This window comes from Enhydra lutris, unplaced genomic scaffold, assembly GCF_002288905.1.
Source record: "Enhydra lutris kenyoni isolate GAN:26980312 unplaced genomic scaffold, ASM228890v2 scaffoldscaffold38, whole genome shotgun sequence".
NCBI lineage: Eukaryota > Metazoa > Chordata > Mammalia > Carnivora > Mustelidae > Enhydra > Enhydra lutris.
Window position 1 is genome coordinate 12,318,045 of NW_019154122.1, and position 26,330 is coordinate 12,344,374.

Here is a 26,330-nt window from a genome sequence, read left to right on the forward strand (position 1 = left end):
TGTCCACCCTTGGCCCTTGTGGCAGGTCACAGGCTGTGTGGTGAGGGGACTTGCTGGGCGCTGGACCCCCACCCCGGACCCTGGGCGCCCCTGCTCAGCAGCCGTGAAGAGGTGGCAACACCTCGGGCAGCCTTCATTAGAGTTTCCGTCTTGTGCAGGAGTTCGGCACTGCGCCTGCAGCCTTCGGGCTCCCTGCTGGGGATCTGAGGAGCCCAACCTCTTCCAGCTGTGGCTTCTCCAGGCTGGGATGTGGGCTTCCCGGAATCAGCCAGGCCTTGGAGGGCTGCAGGAGCTGGCCGAGGCCGAGCAGGCAGAGTGAGATCCCCGGACAGGGATGAGCCGTTCTCGGAGCGGCTGTGGGGAGCTTTGCCTGGAATGGCCCTCACTGAGGCTTGGGGAAGGGAAATGGCCAGAGAATTCCAGCGGGTCTGTGAAGGGGAGGGGTGAGAGGAAAAACAGAGGTCTTTGGAGGGCCCTGGGTAGCCAGGGACGAAGGAAGAGCTATCGGAGCTCTCCAGTGAGCGGAGGTAGGGGTCCGGGAGGGCCCAGGGCCCAGGTCTGATGGAGGGGCGGCCAGGGATGAGATGCTCAGGTGGGCAAGGGTGCCAGCCCCTTGCGACTGGGATGGGGAAGTAGGAGGTTGGTGCTCGCTGCTCCCGGGCTTTCAGCTGCCTCCTCCCGGCGTGGCAGAGGCTCTCAAGTAGTCAGGCCACTGTCACTTGCCAGTGCTCCCCAGTGACCGGCCCCTCAGCCGGCGTGCGTGCCTCAGTATCCTTGAGTGTCCGAGGACACGTTGTCTCCTCTATCTGGGGTCCTGTCTGGCCTGCCTCTCAGGAGAGGAACTGAGGGCCAAACAGGTGTAGGAAATGCTTCCAGAAACCAGGTGCTGAGGAAAGCCTGCCCCTGGTGTTTGAAGATCGTCCATGTGTATGCTCATTTACAACAAGCTCTCCTTGAACCACCCGGTCCAGGCCCACCCAGTGCCCAGCTCTGGGCACGGAGCACTGGGCGAGCGGGGCCCCTGGGGTTCACGGTCTGGGGAGGGGCCTGAAGCCCCACCATCCAGGCTCAGGGCAGTGCGAGGAAGGCAGGATTGGGAAGACCTAGGGCCTGGGGGCTGCCGGGGGTTGGGGGGCCGAGCCTGGCACGTGCCCGCCTCTGACCTCTCCGTCTGTCCGCAGCTGAAGGCACCCGGTGCACCGACCCGCCCGCAGGCAAGCCCTCGATGGCGGCCAAGCGCAAAGGCGGCCTGAAGCTCAACGCCATCTGCGCCAAGCTGAGCCGCCAGGTGGTGGTGGAGAAGGGGGCGGAGGCGGGTCCCCAGGCCGAGGGCAGCCCGCTGCGGCCGCGGGACCGCGAGGCCAGCGTGGCCCGGGGCGCCCGCAGCGAGGAAGACAAGAGGCGGGCAGTGATCGAGAAGTGGGTCAATGGCGAGTACAGCGAGGAGCCCGTGCCCGCGCCCAGCCTGGGGCGGATCGGCCGCGAGGGCCTGGAGCTGCCCCCTGAGGGCGTCTACATGGTGCAGCCCCAGGGCTGCAGTGACGAGGAGGACCATGGCGAAGAGCCCTCCAAGGACGGCAGTGGTGTGGCAGAGGAGAAGGAGTCTAGTGGGGCAGCCTCCAAGGACGACAGCAGCCCCAGTGCCAAGCAGGCTTCAGGTAGGTGTCTGAGCCCCGGACAGACAGAAGGATAGATGGATGGCATGACCCTGGAGGGGAAGGAGTGGGGGGTCTGCAGAACCTGCCCGCTTCCCCCACCCATGCTCCCTTTATGGGTACCTCATTCTGCCCCACCAGTTCTCCTCCTATGGGGGCCCGGGGCCAAGGTAGTGGCAAGAACAGGGGAGACTTTTTGGGGTGGGAGGGAAGCTTCCCAGTGTGAGCTGGGCTGGGGGCCGCCGTGAGCACAGTGGGTCTGATAGCCGCAGGGACACGGGATGGAGGACAGACGGTGGGACTGTCTCTCCACACCTGCATCAGAGAAATCTGCTGGGGGCCGGGGGGCAGGGCTGCTCCGCTCCAGGATGGGTCTGCTGTCCCACCCTCCCCTGCCCTCTCCTGGAAGCCTTCCCCTCACCAAGGACACTGGCTGTCCCAGGCAGGACCTCTCAGGGGTGAGGCCCAGGGCAGCAGGATGGCCCTACCCGGCCCAGCCCGAATATCCCATTATACCCACCTGCCTGGGACAAGCTCCTCTGGCTGACCTCTTTCCCCGCACGTGAGATGGCTAAGGCCTGGCTTTGCGGCCGTCTCCTTGTCCTCACGACTTGGAGCAGCCGGAGCTCCTTCCCCTCCTGGGAGGGAGGGCCTGTGGTTTCGGGTGGAGGGCCCATGGTCCCCACCGCCAGGACGGAACCCCAGGTCTGGGGTCTTTTCTCTAGCTCCCAGCCTCCTTCTCAGGCCTGTGCTTGGCGCCCCGAGCCTCCCCTGCCTGCTCCCCGATCCCCTTCCCCCTGCAGTGAGGGGCGCATCTCCTCCCTGCGCGGGGAGCCCTGCGCAGCCACATAATTATGCATATAAGATATAAACAGAGCTGTTTAATTATCCTTCGCCACATCAGTGACAGAGTAATTAACAAACATTGCAAGATCAATGAGGAAAAGTGTGACCTTCAGTTTCCTCTGATAGGAAAAGCCCTTGCCGTTCCCAGACACAAGGTGATTGTGCTGAGCCAGAGGAGAGGGAGGGACAGGGACAGGGCCGCTTGTCCCATCAGGGCCCCAGCCCCTCCCAGGACCAGCTCTGCCCTGACTTCTGCCTTCTCTCCCTGCAAGTGGAGAGCTGGGACCGTAGGAGGCAGGGCTGGAGCTGCCAGTGGCCTCATGATCCAGGCAGGCATCGTTCCTCAGTTAGAGGCCCGGAGGGACTGTAGTCTGACACCTGGGGCAGCCTGCTCAGCCTGGGGCACCAGAGAGAACCAGCTGGAGCCCTAGCCGCCCACCGGGGCTGGGGTGGGCCACCTTCTCTGGGCCTGGGGGCTCAGGAATGCAGGCCTTGGTGCTGCCCTAGACCCTCACCAGGCCCCCTCCCTCCACTAAGCTGTCTGCCCTTCAAAGCCTTCTGTCTCTCTGCCATATATAGTGAGGGCTCAGCTGCCTCCTGCTATTTTTAGCCCCTTTCCCTGGTCCCTGAACCACAGAATCTAGCAGCCAGAGCCCACTCCTCCCAGGCTGGGCCCCCCACCCCACGTAGCCTGAGGTCAGGACAGTGGCCCCCTGGCCACCCTGTCCAAGGAACGGCCACCTGTTGGCTCCTGGAGTCACTCTGCCCACCCTGGGGGGCAGGTGCTGCCTGTGACTGTCCTTCTCACACGGACCTGGTAGGCAGGGATTGGGTTGGATGGTGGTCCCCCATAATCGGCCACCTTGCTGGGGTCCTGGGCCACCTCTTTTGTAGCCACGCCTTCCCCGGCTATCCCAGTGTCCTGCTGCTGAGTATGCCCGGCCTTGCTGGTTCAGGCGAGAATGGAGAGAACGTGTGTGTCCCTGAGGCGGGTGTGGGCCTCACCATTCTAGGTGCACCTGCCCCTGATTCAGACACAGCACGTAGTAGGTGTGGAGTGAGTTTCTGCACGGGATGAGCAGGTCTGGGCATGCCTGGGAGCCACACGTCTGCTGTGGTGGAAGGTCGTGTGTGCAAGGAGGCGGGTCCCCACAGGAAAAACCCCGGCAGAATAGGATCGGCTTGCCTCCACCACCAGGAGACTCGTCCTAGGGAGATGCGTGCAGGATTTGGGGTGGTTTGTATCCACGTGTGTGTGTGTGTGTCTGTAGAGCTGGGCAGGTAGCCAGGGACGTGCGTGTGTGTGCGCATGTGCACGTGTGCACGTGTGTTTGCTCACATCCCTGTGGAGCAGGGCACGAGGACTGAGCACAGGGGGACCCCAGACGCGCTGCAGTGAGCGCTGCTAGGGCTGGCAGGCCCAGCCTCTGGGGCCCGGACTCTCCTCAGGGGACCACCCTCACACGTGAGCAGTGGATGGACAGGGGAGGTGCGTAGGACTCCCCCCATCATAAATCTTCACTGGGGCAAGGAACCCTGCAGCAGGGCCCTGCCCCCTCCGCCCTGCTGGCTGGGACCCTCAGTCACCGGGGGGCCTCTGCGGAGCCAAGAGACCCGCTCGTGGGGAGGCTTGGGGCAAGCTGTCCACCTCCCAGGGATGAGGGGCTGTATGTCCACTTGTGGGGGGCCAGGGAGAGTCCGCCAGGTGGGCTCAGCCAGTCCCACCCCATCCCTGTCCCCAGTGGCTCCTTCAGCTCCTGGGGTCCCTCCTGACTGCCCAGCCACCACCCCACTTTCCTACCTGTCCCCAGCCCCTGTGTCACCCCACCCCAAGGAGGCAGGTTGGGATCTGGCCTTACTTCCAGTAAAGTGACTTCTCTTTCATATTAGGCCAAGGCAAGAGAGAGGAGACATTTATGAAACTTTGTTTAATGTACTGAAAAGCCATCGGCCAGAACATTTAGGAAATTGATTTTCCTGGCATTGATGAACTCGTTTTATTTTACCCCGGTATTAATTACTTTTTTTTTAAACAAATTAATTTAAGAGTCGTAAAACCTAACAAGTGAGCCAAATGTCCATAGATCATGTCGTGCTCCGCCCCCTCCCCATGCCAGCCTCCTCCCTCTGTGGGTGGGGGCTCGTGGGGAGGGGGCACCCCCCCAGCCCTCAGCCACCCTGCTCCCTCCCAGAGGTGACTAGGCTCTCCCTGTGCTACAGGAGAGGCCTCCTCGCTCCGGGACTACGCGGCTTCCACCATGACTGAATTCCTCGGCATGTTCGGCTACGATGACCAGAACACGAGGGACGAGCTGGCCAGGAAGATCAGCTTCGAGAAGCTACAGGCGGGCTCCACCCCCGAGGTGGCCAGCTCCTCCGTGCTGCCTGCTTCCGAGGACGCCCTCAGCAAGCGGGCACGCTTCTCCAAATACGAGGAGTACATCCGCAAGCTCAAGGCCGGCGAGCAGCTCTCCTGGCCGGCCCACAGCACCAAGGCCGAGGAGCGGGTGGGCAAGGAGGGGGCGGGGCCCCTGCCTGGCCTGCGGCTGCCCAGCACCACAGCCCACCTGGAGACCAAGGCTACCATCCTGCCCCTGCCGTCACACAGCAGCGTCCCCATGCAGGGCCTGGTGGCCCGAGCCTCCAAGTACGACTTCTTCATCCAAAAACTGAAGACAGGCGACAACCTGCGGCCCCAGAACGGAAGCACTTACAAGAAGCCATCCAAGTATGACCTGGAGAACGTCAAATACCTCCATCTCTTCAAGCCCGGGGAGGGCAGCCCCGATATGGGCGGGGCCATTGCCTTCAAGACGGGCAAGGTGGGGCGCCCCTCCAAGTACGACGTCCGGGCCATCCAGAAGCCGGGCCCCACCAAGGTCCCACCCACCCCCAGCCTGGCCCCTGCGCCCCTCCCCAGTGTGCCCAGTGCTCCCAACGCCCCTGGGCCAGGGCCTGAGCCACCTGCCTCCCTGCCCTTCAACACTCCTGAGTACCTGAAGTCGACCTTCTCCAAAACAGACTCCATCACCACGGGAACCGTCTCCACTGTCAAGTAAGGCACCCCCTGTCCTGAACTTGGGACTAGAGTTGCCGGGAAGGCCACTCTCTGCCTCAGAACGCCAGCCTTGGGCACACATCCACTCATACGTCAGACGTATCCACCACGCCCAGGTTCTCATACACATGCTTGCACACATGTGTGTGTACACATGCACACTTACATACACACACACACGTAATCGCTCATGCTCAGTTCATGGGCCAGACATCTCACAGTGTGCATACTTGCTCTCGCATGTGCTCATCCACCAATATGCACACCGGGGACTTCTGTGACCCCCGTTTCCCAGTGACAGGCTTTCTCTGCCTCAGATGCAGCCTCACAGTTGGCTGGGGAAGCCCCAGTCCGGGTTAGGGGTTCTGGGCTCCAAGCTGGTGACCATGGCTCCCAGGCTAGAAGCCTGGGCCCCGGGGAAGGCAGCGGGGGAAGGCAGCGAGGGAAGGCACGAGTCTGGAATGGGGGAGAGCCCACTCTTTGCTAACACCCAGGCCATGGCAAACTGCTCCCTGGATCAGTTGTGTGGGCCGGAGACACCCTTCCCCATGCCACTGTCCTCCTGGAGACAGACCCCAACCTGGGAGTGATCTAGGGAGCTGCCTTCTGGCCTGGGAGGGGGGCTTCTGACCAGCTAACCACACTTTCTTGGCACTGCTCTTGCCCCTTCCCCTGGGGTCTTCCCAGCATCCTCCTGACTCCAGTGTGCAACAGGGGCCAGGCCCCCGCTTCCAAGGCTTCCTACCCAGATGGACTCCAGGTCGGGCCCACCACTCAGGTGGAGACCTCCAGCCAGCCAGCTTGGGTGGCCCTGTCTTTGCCATAGTTGGGCTTCTTGAACCTGAGCCAAGGTTCTGCCAAAAGCGCTTTTCAGTCCCACCTTGAGGGCCTCAGAACACGACAGAGCAAGAGAGGGAAGGGTCAGGGCCCCAGGGCAGGGAGCTGCCCCCTAGATGCTCCTGGGGCATGAGGCTACCCCCGCCCACTAATCAGCTGTGCCCTGTGTGTCTCTTGCCAGGAATGGATTGCCCACAGATAAACCAGCTGTCACTGAAGATGTAAACATTTACCAGAAATATATCGCCAGGTAGGCCCCTGGGGAGGAGACGGCCATGGAGAGAGGTGGGTGGTGCCAGGAACGCCTGGGGACTGTGGGACCATAGGTCCATCTGAGTGACAGTGCCAAGGTGCCTGCTGCTTCCCCACTCTTGTGCACTTCTGCCCTCAAATTCCCCTGAGGGACCCCGCCCCATCTCAGAGCCCTTGCCCCTTAATCTGTTCTGGGCTGTATGTCCTCAAGCCCTAGGCAGTGCCACAGTGTCCGAAGGCCACAGGGGAGCCCAGAGCCCCGCAATCGCTTACAGAGTCTTGGGTGGGATACAGACCAGGGCCGAACCCTTGGGGATGAGAAGGGGTGTGGGCGATGGTCCTCCCTGACCTGGCCTCGGTGTGGTCCCTGAGCCAGGCCCCACCGCCCGACTCCAGACCCGCTCCTGTACATTTCTGAGGCAGTGGGATGGGCAGGTCGAGAACCTTCACCTCGACAGATTTCCCCCAAATCAGGTCCCTCACTGCCAGCAGCCGATGGGGCAGCACATGGCGGGAGCTCTCCCCAGCCTCTGTCTTTCTGCTGATCTGCCCAGTTCTTCCCACCTCTCTCTGTCTTTTCAGCTTCGCTCTGTTCTCTCTATTATTATTATTATCATTATTATTAGGGCCTCAGCAGATGGCCCTTTTGGCAGCTTCAGCGTAAATCTGTATTTGCAAAGCCGTTCTCTCCGCATAAGGGGGTCCCCAGCTCTGTCCTGCCGGCTGAGACCCGTCTCCCTGCCTGCTGTCATCACGGGCTCTCCCCCAGAGCGGCCTCCCCAGGGTTCGGGGCCTGGAGAAGGCACGGGGTTTCCCAGGAGGCAGGCCGCAGCAGGGCCGCACGGGGCTCCCGGCTGCCGGGTTGGCTGGAGCGTAGCCTCCCTGCTGCAGGGCACCGAACAGATGCTGCACTTTAAAAATTCATAACCCTGGGCTGTTTCAAGTGTCAGGAAAGCCTAGGAAAGAGAGAGGCTTTAACACCTCTCAGCAGCCGGGCCCTCCCAGCCTGTATCTGCTGCACCTAGCTGAGCCCTGGGTGGGGGGCCAGCGGTGGCCCCTGCAGGAAAGGCAGTCGGGCCACCATGGGGGCTCCTGCCCTCACCGCCTACCCACATCCCATCCCATCCCATCCCATCCTATCCCAGCCTCTTCCCCTGTCTCTGCTCTGACTTTTGGCCTGCCCTGGCTTCTTCCTTCCCACCTGGGTGCTAGGCTTGTGTGCCTCCCTGGGCCCTCATCCCCAGGGCAGGGGGCAAAGGTCTGCTGTTCAGTGGCTCTGGGATTCATAACAGGTGCAGTCACATCCCCTGCCTTTTTTAGGCCTCTGCCATTTCACCCCTACAGATTACCTCTGCCTCCCACCCCTGCACCCCAATACAGAGCTTCTGAACCCCAGCAGCACTTCCCTGAGGTATAGGCACATATTTTTCTCAGCTGCTCGGGCCGAGAGCCTGGGAAGTGTCCTCCCTAGAGCTGCTGGCCAGAGAGGCCTTGAGCCCACCTCGCCTCCTCCCTGCAGGTTCTCGGGCAGTCAGCACTGTGGCCACATCCACTGCGCCTACCAGTACCGAGAGCACTACCATTGCCTGGACCCCGAGTGCAACTACCAGGTAAGGCCCGGTGGGCACCAGCCCTGCCCCCGCATGCCAGCCCCAAGGGGCAGACAAGCTTCTCACAGGTGTGTTGGGGGCGCTGAACCCAAGTAGGCAGAGAACCCAGAAAGCCATCTGATAGGATCCAGAGCCTTCTGCACCCCCGGGACAGTAACAGAAGCTCCCATTCCCTAGGAGCCCACCCTGCCCCAGGGATGGAGCCCGCGGGCTGAGGCCCCTTTTGGGATGCCTCCCAGTGTCCTCGTGAAGTCAGGACTCCTGCCCCATCTAACCGATGATCACACTGAGGCCCAGACAGATTGTTGCTTATGGTCAAACCACCTCTGGTCCGTGCAGAGCGGGTCGTCCCCTCTTGCTCACCAGGGGGCCCATAGGCAAAAGTTGTCCTCACCCCCCAGAGCCCCTGCCTAAGGGGCCCAGCCCACTCCGTGCTTTTCTGCTCCTGGGCATGACTGCGGGGAGCCTGGCGGGAGGTCAGGCAGGACAGGGTTGGGGGGTGGGGGCTCCGGAACCACTGGAATGGCTCCGACTGGGTCCCCGGTGTTGGCCTAGAGGCCACGCGGGCTGCCTCTGCCGGAAGCAGGATTGTTCCCCAGGAGAGCTGAGGGCCCGCGGTCTGGGCTGTGGGGGCAAGGGTAGGGGCCAGCCCCCACCGGGTGGCCGCCCCGGCCCACGTGGCACTGTCCCGCAGAGGTTCACGAGCAAGCAGGACGTGATCCGCCACTACAACATGCACAAAAAGCGCGACAACTCCCTGCAGCACGGCTTCATGCGCTTCAGCCCGCTGGACGACTGCAGCGTCTACTACCACGGCTGCCACCTCAACGGAAAGAGCACCCACTATCACTGCATGCAGGTGCCCGTCCTCGGCGGGCCGGGCGGGGCCGGGGGCGGGGCCGGGGTGGGGCCGGACGGGGGCGGGGCCACCCCGCGGCCTTAATTGGTGCGGGCGAAATTCAGGGAGCTGTTTATACAGACCGACATTTTTCAGGCTTTAACACCAAGAGCTGCATCGCAAATGGTTCCCGAGGAGGTTTTTGTTTAATTCTCTGTTTTAATGCCACGCAGAGTCTGGGCTTTTTCAAGGTGTCAGGTCCCGGGCGAGTGGCTGGGGGTTGCACATAGCAGCAAGCGTGCCTCCCCCGGTATTTGTCAGGGGTTTGTTATGGGCTCCGCGGAACAACCTGGGCCAGGAGCAGAGGGGGGCTCGGTCTCCGGGCCCTGAGATGGTGCAGACACTGGCACGGCCCAGCCTTCAAGAGTGCTCGGATTCCACGGGTTTTTACTCAATATGGCAACGTTGCCTGCCTTGGCCCAGCCTGGGTCGGGTGGGGAGGGCCCCGTGCCAGGAACTGTCCACTAATTGAGTCCTTGGGCTGAAGGTGACTTCCAGGCCCCCCAGGTCCAACCCTGCCCAAGGCTAGGGGCTATGGAAAGAGAGGCACCAATGAGGACCCCAAAGTCACCTCCTGCAGGAGGGGACTGCCACACCTCTACCCAGAGAGGGCATAGGAGAGGCCCTGAGGACAAGCCGGCCCTCAGCACAGGCAAGGCCTGGAGGGCTGGAGAGGTTGTTAGAGACTCCCCATGGCCCAGGGGGACGTTTACAGGGCCAAAGACCCTGAGCAGGGAGGTCAGTAGCCAACAGCACGGCTGCTCTGGCCTGGGCCCAAGGGCTCCTGGCCTCAGTTGCCCCCACGGCCGTCCTGCCTGCAGGTGGGCTGTAACAAAGTGTATACCAGCACATCAGACGTGATGACCCACGAGAACTTCCACAAGAAGAACACTCAGCTCATCAACGATGGCTTCCAGCGCTTCCGAGCGACGGAGGACTGCGGCACAGCTGACTGCCAGTTCTACGGGCAAAAGACCACCCATTTCCACTGCAGGTGAGTGGGGTGCCAGCCAGGGGGAGGGGTGGACCCAGGCCAGTGGGCCTGTGCGGGGCTTGGGGTCCCGCTTCCTCAAGGCAGTGGGCACAGGGGCGGGGGTCCGCCCAGAAGCTCCTCCTGGGCTCCCCCTTCCCCGAGGCCCTGCAACAGACTCCGACGTCCCGCCCAGGCGCCCTGGCTGCACATTCACCTTCAAGAACAAGTGTGACATCGAGAAGCACAAAAGCTATCACATCAAGGACGACGCATACGCCAAGGACGGCTTCAAGAAGTTCTACAAGTACGAGGAGTGCAGGTACGAGGGCTGCGTGTACAGCAAGGCCACCAACCACTTCCACTGCATCCGCGCCGGCTGCGGGTTCACCTTCACCTCCACCAGCCAGATGACCTCGCACAAGCGCAAGCACGAGCGCAGACACGTCCGCTCCTCGGGCGCGCTGGGGCTGCCGTCCTCGCTGCTGGGCGCCAAGGACACGGAGCACGAGGAGTCGAGCAACGACGACCTGGTCGACTTCTCGGCCTTGAGCAGCAAGAACTCCAGCCTCAGCGCCTCCCCGACCAGCCAGCAGTCCTCCGCCTCCCTGGCCGCTGCCGCCGCTGCCACTGCCGAGGCCGTGCCTGGCGCCACCAAGCCTCCCAACAGCAAGATCTCCGGGCTGCTGTCCCAGGGCCTGCCCGCGTCCATCCCGCTGGCCCTGGCCCTCTCCAACTCGGGCCTGCCCACCGCCGCCCCCTACTTCCCCATCCTGCCTGGCCGGAGTGGCGCCTCCCTGCCTGTGGGCACCCCTGGCCTCCTGGGGGCCGTGTCATCAGGGGCAGCGGCCTCAGCAGCCGCTGACACACCTGCTCTGGCTGCCTCGGGAGCCGGCGACTCTGCCCCTGCGGCTGCCTCCTCTGTCCCGGTGCCCCCCGCCTCTATCATGGAAAGGATCTCAGCGAGCAAGGGCCTCATCTCACCCATGATGGCCAGGCTGGCCGCTGCTGCCCTCAAGCCCTCTGCCACTTTTGACCCAGGTGAGCAGGCTGGGCCCTGCCCAGGAAGCAGGCGGCTCGCGGGCCCCCGGAGCCCACAGCGTCAGTTTGCGGAGCAGAGTGGGAGTGGGGGTGGAGGCTGGCAAGGGGTCTTTCTACTCCCACACCCACGGTCCCTGCCTGCTCAGACCCCCAGCTTGCCTGGTCTCTGCCTCCTACTGTTTATTTGCTCTTGGGGGGGGGGGGCTCGTTCTGGCCTGCCCACCCCACCCCAGGCAGCTCTGGTCCCTCATCTGTGAAGCAGAGGTGGTTAAGCCTTTGCATCCTGGGGGCAACTGGTCCTTGCCCACTGCTCTGACTTTTCACCTTACCTCATACCACGTCTGGCCACTGATGAGAGCAGTCCAGAGGCCCATGTCTCCCTAGGGCCCCCTCTGTGTCCCTGGAGGGGGCAGGACTTCAGGGGTGGCCAGTGGGGTGGCCAGACTTCAGGGATCCTTGGGATTCACTCTTGGCCAGCCCCTCGAGGCCAAGGACATCTCGCCAGTCTCTCCCCGTCAGTTGGTGCCATCTGGTAGAACCTTCTGCGGCTATGGAAAATGTTCTGTTCTGCGCTGCCCGGTATGCAGTCGCTAGTCACAGGTGGCTGTTGAGTGCTTGAGGTTGGCTGTGTGGCCAGGGAACTGGATTTCTACTGGAATTAGTTTAACTGAGTCATGCCTGGCCAGTGGCTGCCACGTGGGACAACACAGCCCGAGGCTCCTGGTGACACCTCCGCCCTCCCTCTGGCTTGCTGTGAGGCGTGGTTCTCCTCTCTCACATTTTTACTCTTTGTAAACGTCTTCTGTGTCTCTGGAGCTCTTTGGCTTTTCTGTTTACCTGGCTCCTGTCCCCTGTCGCCCCCAGCCTCCCTTTGGCACTTGGCTGACAGAAGTCAGCTGCCACTCCATCCACTCACTCAACAACCACTGTGCTTGCCGGGGGCCACACACCTGGCCAGTGCTGGGGCACAGCAGGGACCCAGAGTCCTGCCTTGTGGAGCTGAAGGACCAGTGGGGATAGTCTGCTCACGGGCACTGGACTTGGACCTCCGTGGGCCAGCTCCTGAGCCCTAGGGCCTCACGGAGGAGCCTCTCAAGACCCCCCAAACCCTAAAGACCCTGCGGCCTATCCCAGGGATCTGCCCAGACCTCCCGGAAGGCCAGCCAGTACTGGGCGACGGGGCCAGGCAATGTCCTGGGGAACCTTGAGCAAGTGACTTTGGGGACCTCCCAGCATGTGGATGCTGAGTTCCAAAAACTCGTCTGTCCCCTGTGGGACGCGCCTGTCAGCTGGAAGTGGAGTGACCCACCTTTCGTTCCAGGTGTGGGAGGGACAGCAGGACCACCCTGGGGCCGAGCCCCTCTGGCCAGCTGCCTGCCGGCTGGGGTGGGACCCACTTCAGGGCCACACGGGGCTCCGTGGCCAGACTGGCAAATTCTTCCTTTTCATTAGAAAAATCTCCTTCCCCCAAAACAAAGGTCAAGGGAAGGGGAGGGGGCCCGTTTTCCTTGATTTTTTAATAAAATGCCACTTCCTGCCTGTGAGCCAGCCCTCTGTGAGCCGCAGTGCCTTGGGGCAAAGTAATATTTGAGCCACTTGGGGATTGTGGAGAAGGACTCAGTGGACACGTTCCCATCAGCAATTTCTTCTGCTCAGCCTTTCCCCCAAGGGCTGCACCCCGCCAGCTCCCACCTAGCCCCGGTGCAGCCCAGCCCGGCCGGGGTGGGCTTCCTCTCCCTGCCCCGGACAGCTTGACGGCCGAGGTCACGTAGTTTGAACCACTCTGATTGGCTGTCCGCTTCTGTATCCCTGACAGGGCAGAGGCCCCTCCTAGGCATGCTCAGTGGAAGGCAGGGCCGTCGCCCCGGCAACAGTGGGACAGGGACCACGGAGGGGGCGCAGCTCCCAGTCTAGATCTGCCACTTTGCCTCAGCATTAACAGAGTCTTTAATAAAAGCCTAAGCGGCAGCCCCACAAATTGACTATGACAGTCGGTGGAGAAAATGAAGGGCCCCCACCCCCGTGCCAGCCCCCTCCCCAGCCTCCCGCCCTTCTCCTCAAGGAGGCCCTGAGCCAGGACAACTTTGACATAATTTTGCAATAATTATCACTTGAAGAATTGCCACACAGGGGTAAGCGTCACAAGCGATCATGTCAGTGGGGAGAATCGCTGACCAGCAGCCAGGGCTCCCCCACGGCCCCAGCCCACCCAGCCCACTGTCCTCCCTGCCCGGCAGGGCGGGGGGTTCAGGTTTATGTCCAGAGGAAGCCCTCAGCCCCTCTAACACCATCTTCCTTCCCCTCCCCTGTAGGAAGCGGGCAGCAGGCCACCCCCGCCAGGTTCCCCCCGGCCCCGGTGAAGCAGGAGCCCGGTGAGAACGCTGGTGCCCCGGTTCCCCACGAGGTCTCCCAGGACCGCAGTTTAGACCTGACTGTGAAGGAGCCCAGGTGAGGCCTCCCAGCTCTGCTCCAGGCGACAGGCTCTGGGACAGCACCCCTGGAGGCAGAACCCACAGAGGCCAGCCAGCGACCCCTCTTAGCAGGAGTCATCCTCCTGCCCAGGCAGATGGAGCCTTGGGCGGGGGGGGGGAGTGGGGGCCAGGGCCCGAGGAGTGGACTGGGAAGGGTGAGTGTGTGGGCTCTGGCCCGCGTACATCCAAGCTAAAGCCCCTTGGTCTGTATGTTCCAGTAATGAATCAAATGGCCACGCAGTCCCGGCAAATTCATCTCTTTTATCCTCGCTTATGAATAAGGTAAGGACCATCCATCACACGCCCCCCGTCCCCCACCCAGAGAAATTAAAGCTACGCTGGGGGGTGGGGGGGATGTGTTTGTTTTTTAATGTTTTGCCTCTAATAAGATGAGTTTGTACCATTTAAATTTTGAGGCCATTTTTCATCGGATATAATTTCAGAGCCACTGCTTACAAATTAATTTAATGAACTGGCTGGAGAAATATATTCCAGCCTCTGACACCCTTTTTTTCCCTTCAGATGGAGGGCTCCAAAAGCTTTTCCAGAACCCTCTAACTTCTTCTGCTCTCAGTTATTAATTTTATTTATTTATTTTATATATTTTTTTGTTTGTTTAAAAAGAGGTGGGGGAGGGGCCCTAAAGTGGGAGCAAAGCATCAATTTCCACTTTTCGGGTTGAGTAATGGTCTCGGACGCCTTCCGCAGAGGTCGCTCCAGAATATTTATTTTAAATAATGCAGGGTCTTTGTAAATTATACATCATCTCAAATATATTTTCCCCCTTCACATGATAAATTTGACTACAGCAAGATTAATTTGGTTACCGCACACAAGTGACTGCTGAAGGAGCCGGGCCCAGGCCGGACCTCACGGACGGGGGTCCCGGCTGGGCCCTTGGCAGGAAAGGAGCCCCCTGCCACCCTCTGCCCTCCGCCCCAGGCCCATGCCCTCCGCCTTCCCTCCCTCCCTCCCTCCCTCCTAGCTCTCTTGCTCTCCTTTTCCCTTCTCGGGTCACTGCCCCCTGCACCCTGGTTCTTTCCTGTCAGGGCCCCACGCCCCATGTGGGTCGAGCCTTTACACGCCCCCCCACTCCCCCTCCGGGCCCAGCAGCAGTGAGCCATCTTGATCTCACCCTGTGAGCCTCCCTCCCTCCCTCTCTGCTCCTCCTTTGTGTGCCTTCTCTTGTTCTCAAGGAATTCATAGGGGCTCCCCCCCTCCTCCTGCACTTCTTTTGAAAACCTGGCAGGAAAATAACCAGGGAGCCACAAAGTCTGGGAAAAGCTAGGCTGGAGTGTGTGCCCAGAGTCTTGGCCTTACTTGAGTGATGGATCGTAGCACCCCGGGGCTTGTGTGGAGGAGTCCGGACATCTCCATGGGGCCAGGGTAGTGCTGCACGTTGCCTGCAGCGACCTCCATTCAGAGCAGGCTTGGCTGTGGCCAGGTCTCCACTCCTCTCCGTGGCTCTGGTCCGTTGCGAGAGGTCCGAGGGGCCCAGAGCTCCTCCTGCTCCCAGGGCAGCCACGTTTGTGTCCTGAGGTCCCCAGCCTCAAGCACAGCCCCTGTGCCCTTCGCAGATGTCTCAGGGCAACCCCAACCTCGGCAGCCTGTTGAACATCAAGACGGAAGCAGAGGGCAGTGCCGCCATGGAGTCCTCGCCCTTCCTGGGCAAGGCTGTGAAGGCGCTGGTTCAGGAGAAGCTGTCCGAGCCCTGGAAGGTGTACCTTCGAAGGTGAGGGGTTTCCTGGCAGAGCAAAGGCTCAGGGAGGGCCACGCCCACCCTTCATGGTGGCCAGTGCCCCCAGGGTCTCCTCTGACCAGCGGTTCCTCTGCCAGGTTTGGCACCAAGGACTTCTGTGATGCCCAGTGTGACTTCCTGCACAAGGCCCACTTCCACTGCGTGGTGGAGGAGTGCGGCGCGCTTTTCAGCACCCTGGACGGGGCCATCAAGCACGCCAAGTGAGTGGGGGTCCCCAGGGCCCATGGCAACCCAGCCTCATTCATCCCAGCCAGACTCCAGGCTGGGTGGGGCTGGGGGCTGCGCGGGCCTCTAGCTGCCCTGTGTGCCGCTCCCACCAGACCTCAGAAGCTGAGCTGGCTTCTTAGGAGGCACTGCCTGAGAAAAAGGCGGACTTCCCCTCCCTTCCACCAGTTCAACTCCCAGCAGGGGCCTCTGAGTCCGCCCAGGCCTTACTTAGAGACCTGGAGCAGGGTCTGCTTCAGCCCCCCGCCCAGTGCAGCCCGACCACAGATGTTTCCTGCAGAGTTAGCCAGAGAGACCCTGCTCTGACCAGTCAGGGACCCGGAGTGAAGATCTTTCTAAGCCCCAGTTGTAGATTTGTAGATTCTCTTTGACCTAAAGATAATGAAATTAATTTGTAAACCCACTGAGCTGAAAAGCAGCAGTCCAGCCGCCCAGCATAACTGAACCCAGAACTTGTGGACATTTCAAACAGACCGAGGCTGTGGGGCCCTCCTTGGGCTCTGCTCCCTCTTAGGCAGCCCCAGATGCTCGTCTGCAGATGAGCCAGCTTCGCCAAAGGCTGAGACCCGCCTTTAATTCTCAGAGCAGATTCTGGAAGCATGGACTTTGTGCACCAGGGCCTGGTGTCCCTCTCCCCTGCCCCACTCCGTGTAGGGAGGAGCTAGGGACAGCCACAGCAGGAAGGTCACAGGTAGGAAGGTACAGTTATGGCAGAGCCAGGAGCCCAAGTTCAGGCCCAGAAGATACAACCACTTGTCCGTCCTTCCTTCCTGGTAGGATCACGCCTAGGGTTGGAGACTTGGCAGGGGGACACTGGGCCCCAAGGTTTGTGATGAGACCAGACCCCAGGAAAGGCTAGCTGCTCAGGGCCCTTGTCACTCCCCACCTGAGACGTGGCTCCGGCCTATTGCAGCTTCCACTTCCGGACGGAGGGAGGAGCAGTGAAGGGAAACACGGAGGCCTCCTTCCCCACCTCGGCTGCTGAGAACAAACCTGCCTTGGCCCCGTCATCCCCTCCAGCGCCTCCTGTCACCACAGCCACAGTATCCTCCCTGGAGGGTCCCACTCCCAGCCCGGCTGCCGTGCCCTCCACCCCCACGCTGCTCGCCTGGAAGCAGCTGGCTTCCACCATCCCCCAGATGCCTCAGATTCCAGCGTCAGTGCCTCACCTGCCCACTTCGCCCTTGGCAACGACTTCTCTAGAAAACGCCAAGCCCCAGGTCAAACCCGGATTCCTCCAGTTCCAGGAGAAGTGAGTCCCTCGATGAGCCGGGAGTCCCGCGTCCCCCGCATGTCTCGGGAGTAGGTGCTAGCAAGGGCAGCCGAGGAGGCCCAACTCCTCACCCTGCACTTAGCCCTGGCTGTCCCCAGCCTCTCTGGGACACCGTCACTGGGCAATGTCCTTCTAGCCAAAGATGCTGCTGCTTGGACCTCCCCGCATTGTTCCCAGAGCGGCCAGCTGGGGTGGGGGGAGATGGTGGTGGTCGTGGCCGCTGTTCCAGAGGAGCAGTGTTGACACTGCGAGGACCAGCTTAGGTGGGCTGGGAGTGGTAGTCCTTGCCTCGCAAGGAGGGCTGCGTCTTGCCCTGGGCCTCCTTGCTGGTCTCTGTGGCTTGTGTTCATGGCCGACCCTTTGCAGAACAAGAGAAGTCACGGGTGGGGGCAAGGGGCCTAGGCGCCCCCCGGGCCCGCGCCCATCTGCATGATGGCCTGAGCTCTCAGGGGCGAAAGGGCCCCTCCTCACTGGATGGTGGTGGTGCCTTGTGGCGAGAACGGTGACTCTGTATCGTTAACGTGTGCGGTTTCCTGTTCTCAATAAAAGTAATAAATTGGATGTGAACAACACACGGCCTGAGTGGCAGCTGTCCTCCCTCTCTGAGCACCTGGGGCTGGGCTATGGCATGGAAGGGGACCTGCACTCCTCTCCGTTCCTCCCCTGGCTTCCTTTCCTCCGTGCCGCCTCCCCTCAGCGGCAGCCCTCTTAGTTTCCACAGTGTGGTCAGGTGCCCACCCCGGGGCCACCGTGGGGCCAGCCATGCTGGGGGCCAGGGTGGAAGGCCAGCGTACAGCGTCCTCCCCACCTGTCTGCCCACCCATGCGGCAGGCCGTGGGGCAGGGCTGCTGCTCCTGGTGACGGCCAGCACGGGGGCTTGGCCCAGCACCCCTCTGCTCCCCGAGCTCTACCACTCAGCCAGCCTGTGAGGTCCTCTGAGTGGATGGGAGCCCCACACCCTGGGCCAACTCTGGGGGGCCCCTGGCAGCCGTGTGCCTTGGCAGGACCCAACACAGGCACACATTCCCAATGGCCAGGGCCCCGTGGTAGCTGAGCTTCCTGGTAGGGCTGCCCACCCATCTGCACCCTGTCAGTCAGCCACACCCAGGGCAGTGCCCGTGCCAGGCCAGCCAGGCCCTCACTGGCCCCCCGCCAGGGCTGGCAGCACCATCTCTCATTTTCACATCCAAGAGGTTACTGCAGCCGTCCTTATCTATAATCCTGAGATGTGGCCATGGAAACTACGTGTCCCAGCATGCAATGCTCTGGGCAGCCTGCATAGTGCAATCCTTACTGCCCCATCCAGTCCAAAAAGCAGGCAGGAGTGCATGCTGGGATCTGTAGTCTCCTCTGGCCAAAGCCACTTGCTGCTCAGAAGGGCAGTCCAGGGGCCATTCCTCTGGGCTGCGCCACGGGGGATGAGGGAGCAAAACCCCGACACGACAAATGTCAGGATGTCAGAAGGGAGGGCCCTGGCAATGCCAGTGACCTTCTGGGCTGTGGTTTCATTCCAGCGACCCTTGCCTCACGACGGACTGCAAGTACGCCAACAAGTTCCACTTCCACTGTCTCTTTGGGAACTGCAAGTACGTGTGTAAAACCTCCGGCAAGGCTGAGTCGCACTGCCTGGACCACATCAACCCCAGCAACAACCTGGTGAACGTGCGAGACCAGTTCGCATACTACTCCCTGCAGTGTCTCTGCCCCAACCAGGTTAGCATGGGAGTGGGGGAGGGCCGGGGCCGGGGCAGGGCCTGGGACCAGCTCTGCCTGGCAGGGATTCCTGCCTTACGCCCTCCGCCCTGGAAAGGGCGGCGACGGGCCTTGGGCTTTTGGAGGCTCCTGGGCAGGGGTCCAAACGGGGGCTCTGTTGGTGGGGGTCGTCACGTCATTCTAGCCCTCGGTGGGGACCTCATGCTGGACCACTGCTCTATGCCTGGCATCATTCCACCCACTCTGGAACTGTGCTCCCTCTCCCCAGATGCCTAGCCCACTGGACAGCTAGAGATTGAACTGTCCATGCCCCAGGCAGGAAGGGCAGATCAAGTTCACCTTCATAAAGGCCTACCCTGAGACTAGTAGGGGTGTGTCAGAACGCCTTGAGGAGGAGTCTGATCCCAGAGCTGAGCGATGCGGGGAGAGCACGGGGATAGATTAGTGATGTCTGCTCCCGGTGTGAGATCAGTAGCGGTGGGCAAATCACCAGGTTGATGTTTCAGTCAAATGACAAAAGGGACATGCTGCTTTTGGACTCGTGAAAAGCCTGTACCTGATCATGTGTCCTGATTCTGAGCACAGAGGAGGGCCTGCCATGGCCCAGAGGCGGGGGCCAGGTGGGAGCTCACAGAGGCCACTGGCCTGCTCCTGACCCCCACCCCCCCGCCCCTTCCTGCAGCACTGCGAGTTCCGGATGCGCGGACACTACCACTGCCTCCGGACCGGCTGCTACTTCGTGACCAACATCACCACCAAGTTGCCATGGCACATAAAGAAGCATGAGAAGGCCGAGCGGCGGGCGGCCAACGGGTTTAAGTACTTCACCAAGCGCGAAGAGTGTGGCAGGCTAGGTACGGGCAGCCGGGACTGGGACGGCAGCTTGGGGCAGGTGGCGGGGTGCAGCTCTGGCCCCTTCTCCCGGTACCCACCTCTCCTCCCTGCCTCTCAGGCTCTGCGGTTCGTTAACGTCCCAGATCTCACAGGCTGGGCATTGTCACATGGGGAAAACCGTCCAAACAAAGAGCCCTGGAATCGGGGCGAGGGTGACTCGGAGTGCCCCAGCCACCCCCCACATCCCCCGGGGAAAATGCCACATGGGCAGAGTCAGGCCCTGAACCTGCTGCTCTTTCCTTTTCCCTTGAGGCCGTGCGGGTAACGTAGGAGTTCCTAAAGTGGCCCGCCCTGGGATCTCTTTCCCGGGCTTGCACTACAAGGGCTTTGTCCAGAGCAGACCCTGCTTTGTCTGCTCCCGTGGTCGTGTAGCACGTGTCATCGAGGGACGGCTGTGTGTGGAGCGCACTGTTGCAGGAGGCGGCAGGGCTGGTGGCTGTCAGGGTTTGGAATGTCTGCTCTGGCCAGCACCGTGCTCGGTCGGGGGAAGCTGGTGGGACAAGCAGGGGCATTGTGGGTCAGCCCAGAGTGTCTGCGACCTGGGCGACCCAGAGGGAGGTGGCCGTAGTGTCGGGAAGGAGACCACATGTGCCCTGAGCTTCTCAGCAGATGCCGGGGAACGGAGTCCGCTTTGAGAGCCGGGCCCTCAGCTGGAAAGCCGGCCACAGCCCCCGGCCAGGGCCCCTCAGTGGGGGTGTCTTTTGGGCTCCGCCATGAGCGGGCAGAGGCCAAGCCCACCCATCTGCCTCGGGATAGAGCCGTGTGTTCCCAGGCCTGCTGAGGGGGGCAGGAATCTGCCAGGAACAAACTGGAACCTGGAAGGCAGGTGGCCGTGAGGCAGGCAAACAGACCTCTGGGCTGCGGGCTGGGCCTGCTGGGACTCAGGTGGCCGGAGCCGAGGCGGGGCCGCTGCCTCTGCTGACTGCCCCTTCCAGAGGGAGAGGGTGAGACGCCCGGGGCGGCTGCCAGAGAAAGGCCGGAAACAAACTTTTCTTTCAAGCATTAATTCAAGAAGAATTCATGGCCCCGGAGAGGGCTGGTAACCACGGCAACAGATGTCAATATTCGGTGGCCCGTGCTGTCCTCGGGCTCAGCTTACGGGTGTCAGGGAGCTCCGTAGCTGTCTGTATTTACTCAACTTTGGGGGGTTTGGGTGGTAGTTGGGGCCAAACAAAGCTGGGGGGTGATATAAGACACCTGGCCAGCCCCGGCACCATGGAGACAGGCAGGCCTTCACCTGCCCTGTGCCAGCACTGGCTCAGCCCTGCCCGCTGTTTGTTTTCAGCCCAGAGCCAAGAGGAGGTGGGTGAGGGCAGGGCAGAGGCCTAAACAGAGCCAGGGACAGGCACCGGGGCTCCCCAGAGGGGACTGGGGGACACATCTCGCTTGCTGGGAGGGGGCTGACCTGGTGGATGGGTCACTAAGGTCTCTCGCCTGGAGCCCCAGGAGGGGCCGGGGATGGGGGCCCAGCCTGCCACGGCACACGCCCTCATGCCCCCCGGGGGTGGGGTGGAGTACCAGCCCTTGGAGGAGGAGATGGGGGGACGCCATTTTCACTGCGGGCCACACTTCCCCGGGGCCCAGACGCTGTGACCCGCAGCAGGTGTGGCGGGCGCTCACGGCCGGGCGGGCTCTGCTCACAGGCTGCAAGTACGACCAGGTGAGCAGCCACTTCCACTGCATCCGCGAGGGCTGCCAGTTCTCCTTCCTGCTCAAGCACCAGATGACCTCCCACGCCCGGAAGCACATGCGCAGGATGCTGGGGAAGAACTTCGATCGCGCGCCCCCCGCCCAGGTGAGAGCCCAGGGCGGGGCGGGCTGGCCGCCACCCGCACCTCTTCCCCCGCGCCGGGGTGGCGGCCGGGCATCACGGGAGGCAGCCTGCTCTTGCTTCCGGGGGGGGGTGCACACCACGCCGAAGCGACAGCCCGGGGGGCAGCTCAGCCGCCAGCCCAGCTTCCTCAGGGCCCTGCTTGCTTTCAGGGCCCCCCGAGCCTGATGGACGCGGAGACCGATGACTACATGGACTACACGGGCTGCAGCCCTGGCGCCGTGTCCTCCGAGTCGTCCACCATGGACCGGAGCTGCTCCAGCACCCCGGTGGGCAACGAAAGCACTGCGGCCGGTGAGTGCGGGGAATGGGGACTTCCCGACGGGCCCCTCCTTCCAGGTCCCCAGGCACTGCTGGGTCCCCCTGAGGACTGGAGGGTCATGGTCAAGTGGCCTCAGAGGGAGCCAGAGCCGGCCTCTGGGTGTGGCACCGGGGAGCCTTCGGGACATAGGCTGAAGAGGCCATCCCCTGCCAGCACTCAGCCCTTAGCCTCAGTTTCCAGGAGGGGACCCTGGGTTGTCCTCTCCGAGCGCGAACAGAGTAGCACAGCCCTCCTCCCGGAGGGCAGGTAGGCCGGGATATGCCAGAACCGGGGGCCCAGGCACCTGGCCCACCACCCCAGAGGCTGGCCCAGACCAGACTCCGCCCCAGGCTGGGCTGGGCCACAGGCCCACCCCGAGGCCGCTGTGACCTCCCCCTGCACAGCCTCCCCCTCCCGTTCTCTCCTCCCCCTGCCACCTCCTTCCCTACTCTCTCGTGTTGCCTCTCTGCTCCTCCTCTGTCCACATGTTTTCATATCATACTTGCTTCTGCCATTGGGTTTCTCATTTGGGTTCTTTTTTGTTTATTTTTTCTTTGTTTTGGTTTTCTTTTTTTTTCTTTTTTTTTTTTTTTTTCTGCTTTTCTCCACCCTCTCCAGGCTGCCCGGCTCCTCTTCCTCCTCCTCTTCCTCCTCCTGCTGCCGCTGGCGACGAGGCTGCCCGCGGGGCTACGCAGCCCCCACTGACCCCATCCTTCTCAGCCGCAGTGCTCCGGGCGCCCCTCCCCTCCCTCCCATGCCTCTTTTCTCCGCCCTGTCTCTCATATTCTCTGCTCAGTGCCACTCTCGGAGCCACGCGGGGCCTGGGCCACCCTGTCGGCAGCCCCCCCCGCTTCCCGCCCGCCACTGCCACTCCAACTCCAGTAAAAAGTGACGTACCCCTAGTTCAGGATGCCGCAGGTAATTCGCACACACCTCCTCACTGGTGTTTATCACCCCAGCTGACCCTCAAGGCCATGATCCGGGACCTGACCTTTTTCTGTGGCTTTGCTGGGCCGAGGACCAGGCCATCTTGTGCCCCTCACAGCCCAGTACCCCCAGCCTGAAACCGGAGAGCCTAGTCCTGCCCCGTGGACAGCTCCTCTCGACTCCTGCCCGCACTGGGTCCAGGCAAGGTCCTGACGGCAGCCTGAACCCCATCCCTGGGGCCAAGCAGGGAGAGGCAGGGGGTCTTCAGGGCCCAGCCCCAGGCAGTGCTCGCTGGCAGAGGGACCTCCTCTTCCCACCCCCCACCTCCACACATCCAGTGCTGTGCAGGGATGAGACCTACCTTCCCTCCCCTTTGCTGTACTTATCACCCCGACTCTGCACCTGCCCTCACTCATTTGTGCCTCCCATTCTGCCCGAGTGCCAGGCCAGTACTGTGCCAGACCTGAGGCTGTGGCAGAGAGCAAGGTAGAGGGCCCCCCCACCCATGGAATTCAGCCCATGGAAAGCTGTCACTAGCATAACCAGACAGGACCCTGTGACAGCAGCTGCTGCTCACACACCTGATCTCCTAGCCCCAGGCCGTCCCTTGTCCTCTGCTGGGCACCCCCAACCCATGGCAGGCCTCGGTTTCACCTGCTAAGGGTAGGCGACTGGGTCTATACCTTAGTGGACGGTGTAGCCCAGTGGGGCTGCGCAGGCGGGGCCTTCTAGGCAGGTTCCTGGCGGGCTGAATGGGGCAGCTACATGGGAGAAGCCTGGGGGGATGCCCACCCTTGACCCTGGCTAGGGCTGGGCGCTGGAGCTTTCCCTCTGGTTTCTAGGCTGTGGGGCAGGGAGCCCTAGGATGGCCGCCCCTTCCCAGGTATCCTGTGCCGCACCCCTCACCCTGCAGCCACAGGGGCCACGGTGCATCCCAGAAAGGGGATAGCGGAAGAAGAGCCACACTGCCGGTCAGGCAGCCCTGGCTATAGGGCACCCTAAGTCTAGGGAAGCAGTCGGGTCCAGGAGGGAGGGCACAGATGGGCACCCATCTGTTGGCTGAGCCCCTGCTCTGGCCCCGGGCCCTCAGCAGAGCTGCCCTCTCCCGGCTAACTGGGGCCAGAAGACCCCAACAAGACCTTAAAGAACCTTCTGGTACAAAGGGGAAGGTGTCCCTCAGGGCAGGGAGTTACAGTCCCAAACAGCACTGGGGTGCCTGGCCTCCCTTTTGCAAGTAGGCTGGTCCCCTGGGCAGACAGGTGGGCAGCCAGGGGAACTGGTTAGCCAGCCAGAGAAGGAGCTGGCTTGTCCCTCATTAGAGGCGGGTGCATGATGGCGTCCTGGCCCTCGTCCAACCTGGGTAATTATACTCTGCCGACCTAGATTCCCCCTTCAGCTTCAATTAGCACCAGGACGTGTCCTCACTTCCCACCCAAACTGGCCAGGAAGCAGCCACCACATCCCTCCGCCCCGGAGCTACTTGCTCTGCCACCCCAGGCGGATGCCTGTGCGGTTATCATGCAGACATGGGATGACGCAAGGGAAAGCCTGGGGCTCCCGGGCTCTTCTGGGGAGGGGGAGGGCAGAGGCCCCCAGAGCCCCCTTGGGGCCGCAGGAGCCAAGGCGGTGACCCCCCCAGGGGCACCCTCTGGCCATGGTGCCAGGCCCCGGGAGCCGGCATGGGTGCCATGCTGAGAATGGCGCCCCGGGGGCACTGACCTCCCCCGCCCCTCCCCAGGGAACACCATCTCCATGCCGACAGCCTCCGGGGCCAAGAAGCGCTTCTGGATCATTGAGGACATGTCGCCCTTCGGCAAGAGGCGCAAGACGGCCTCCTCGCGGAAGATGCTGGACGAGGGCATGATGCTGGAGGGCTTCCGGCGCTTTGACCTCTACGAGGACTGCAAGGACGCAGCGTGCCAGTTCTCGCTCAAGGTCACCCACTACCACTGCACGCGGGAGAACTGCGGCTACAAGTTCTGCGGGCGCACGCACATGTACAAGCACGCGCAGCACCACGACCGCGTGGACAACCTCGTGCTGGACGACTTCAAGCGCTTCAAGGCCTCACTCAGCTGCCACTTCGCCGACTGCCCCTTCTCCGGCAGCAGCACGCACTTCCACTGCCTGCGCTGCCGCTTCCGCTGCACGGACAGCACCAAGGTCACGGCGCACCGCAAGCACCACGGCAAGCAGGACGTGATCAGCGCCGCGGGCTTCTGCCAGTTCAGCTCGAGCGCCGACTGCGCGGTGCCCGACTGCAAGTACAAGCTCAAGTGCTCGCACTTCCACTGCACCTACCCGGGCTGCCGCCACACGGTGGTGGGCATGTCGCAGATGGACTCGCACAAGCGCAAGCACGAGAAGCAGGAGCGCGGGGAGCCGCCCGCCGCGTCCCCGGGCCCCGCCGTCGGCCTGGACGGGGCGCTGTCGCTGGGTGCCGAGCCCGGGGGCGCCCTGCTCTTCCTGCCGCCCGCCGCCGCCGCCGCCGCCGCCGCCGCTGCCGGCGGGCCGGGGGCGCTGGGGCTGGGCGACGCGGGCGATCCCGGCGACCCCGGCCCGCCCGACGGCCCCGGGCCCCGCGATGGCCCCGCTGCGCCGGCACCTGGCCCCGCGGCCGGGGAGTCATCGCAGGAGGACGAGGAGGAGGAGCTGGAGCTGCCCGAGGAGGAGGCGGACGACGACGAGGACGATGACGAGGACGACGACGACGACGACGACGACGACGACGAGGACGACGACGACGACGAGGACCTGCGCACCGACTCGGAGGAGTCGCTGGCTGAGGCGGCGACGGCGGCGGCGGCGGGGCCCGGGGCGCGGAGCCCGGAGCTGGCGGCCCCCGCGCCCGCCGCGGCCTCTCCCTAGCCGGCCGTCGGGGGTGGGGGGGCCCGGGGCCGGGGCCGCCTCGCCCGCGCCCCCTGCCCTGGTGGCCACTGCGATTCCCTTCGTAAGAGATGCTGTTTCTGGGCAGCGCTGCCCTCGGTCCAGAGCGAGACGGTCGCCCCCGCTGCCGGGCTCGGGGCGGCCCCGCCGGTGCTTCCGGACCCCGAGTCCGTCTCAGGACAGAGGCGGGGGCCTCCCTCTGGTGCTCCGGGGCCGCCCCCGCCCCGCCCGTGGCGCGCGGCCCGCGGCTGTTAGGACAGGCTGCGAGCGACCCTCCTCTGGCTGCACTTCGGGGATCTTCTTCTTCAGGGAAACAGAAGGTGCTCTTGTCCGGGGTGGGACCGAGGAGCAGGGGCCCCCACCCCCCAGGGCCAGGCGGGCGCCGACGACCGGGCAGCCGCCCCCGCACGCCCCTCCCCGCGGCCGGACCCCGGGGCCCCACGACCAGGCCGGTGGGATTCCTCATTGCTCAGGACTGGGAAGGGCGCTGGGGGTCACCGCGACCCCCACCCCTCACCCCCAGAGGCGGGCCCCAGCAGCATCTGGCAGGGCCTTCCATTCATGCAGCTAAGACGCCCCCTCCGGGCCCTGTGGCGTGGGGGGGGGGGCAGAGGCGACACTGCAGGGACCGCGGAGGGAACCTCACGGAAGAATTAGGCGAGCTGGGAGGCCGAGGCGCTGCGCCCCACCGCGGGGCCCAGCCCTGGCGTCTGCTCCCGAGGGTTGGGGCCCTCAGCCTGCCCTTCGGTGACTCCCAGGCCCCAGCCTCTCCCCCTGGGGGGAGGCCGAGGCTGGGTGTGCTTCCAAACCAAGGGAGTAGACGGTGTTGGGGTGCTGGGCCCCGCAGGGGTTTCAGCCACCCACGTGGTGGGAACAGGAAGGA

General features: G+C 63.0%; 1 protein-coding gene across 1 annotated transcript; it reads left to right on the forward strand.

Annotated features, from left to right (window-relative positions):
- Positions 1–1,168: 1,168 nt before the first annotated feature.
- On the forward strand, positions 1,169–25,429 carry LOC111154839 (castor zinc finger 1; the record flags this gene model as incomplete). The annotated part of the gene is made up of 17 exons (XM_022514768.1): positions 1,169–1,658; positions 4,722–5,556; positions 6,578–6,646; positions 8,168–8,258; positions 8,953–9,117; positions 9,978–10,150; positions 10,323–11,167; positions 13,480–13,615; positions 13,857–13,920; positions 15,216–15,370; positions 15,475–15,597; positions 16,536–16,874; positions 18,410–18,608; positions 19,291–19,462; positions 21,146–21,297; positions 21,486–21,627; positions 24,300–25,429. Coding segments are annotated over 17 exons (5,280 nt in total), but the record flags the coding sequence as incomplete, so codon positions are not given.
- Positions 25,430–26,330: the final 901 nt, after the last annotated feature.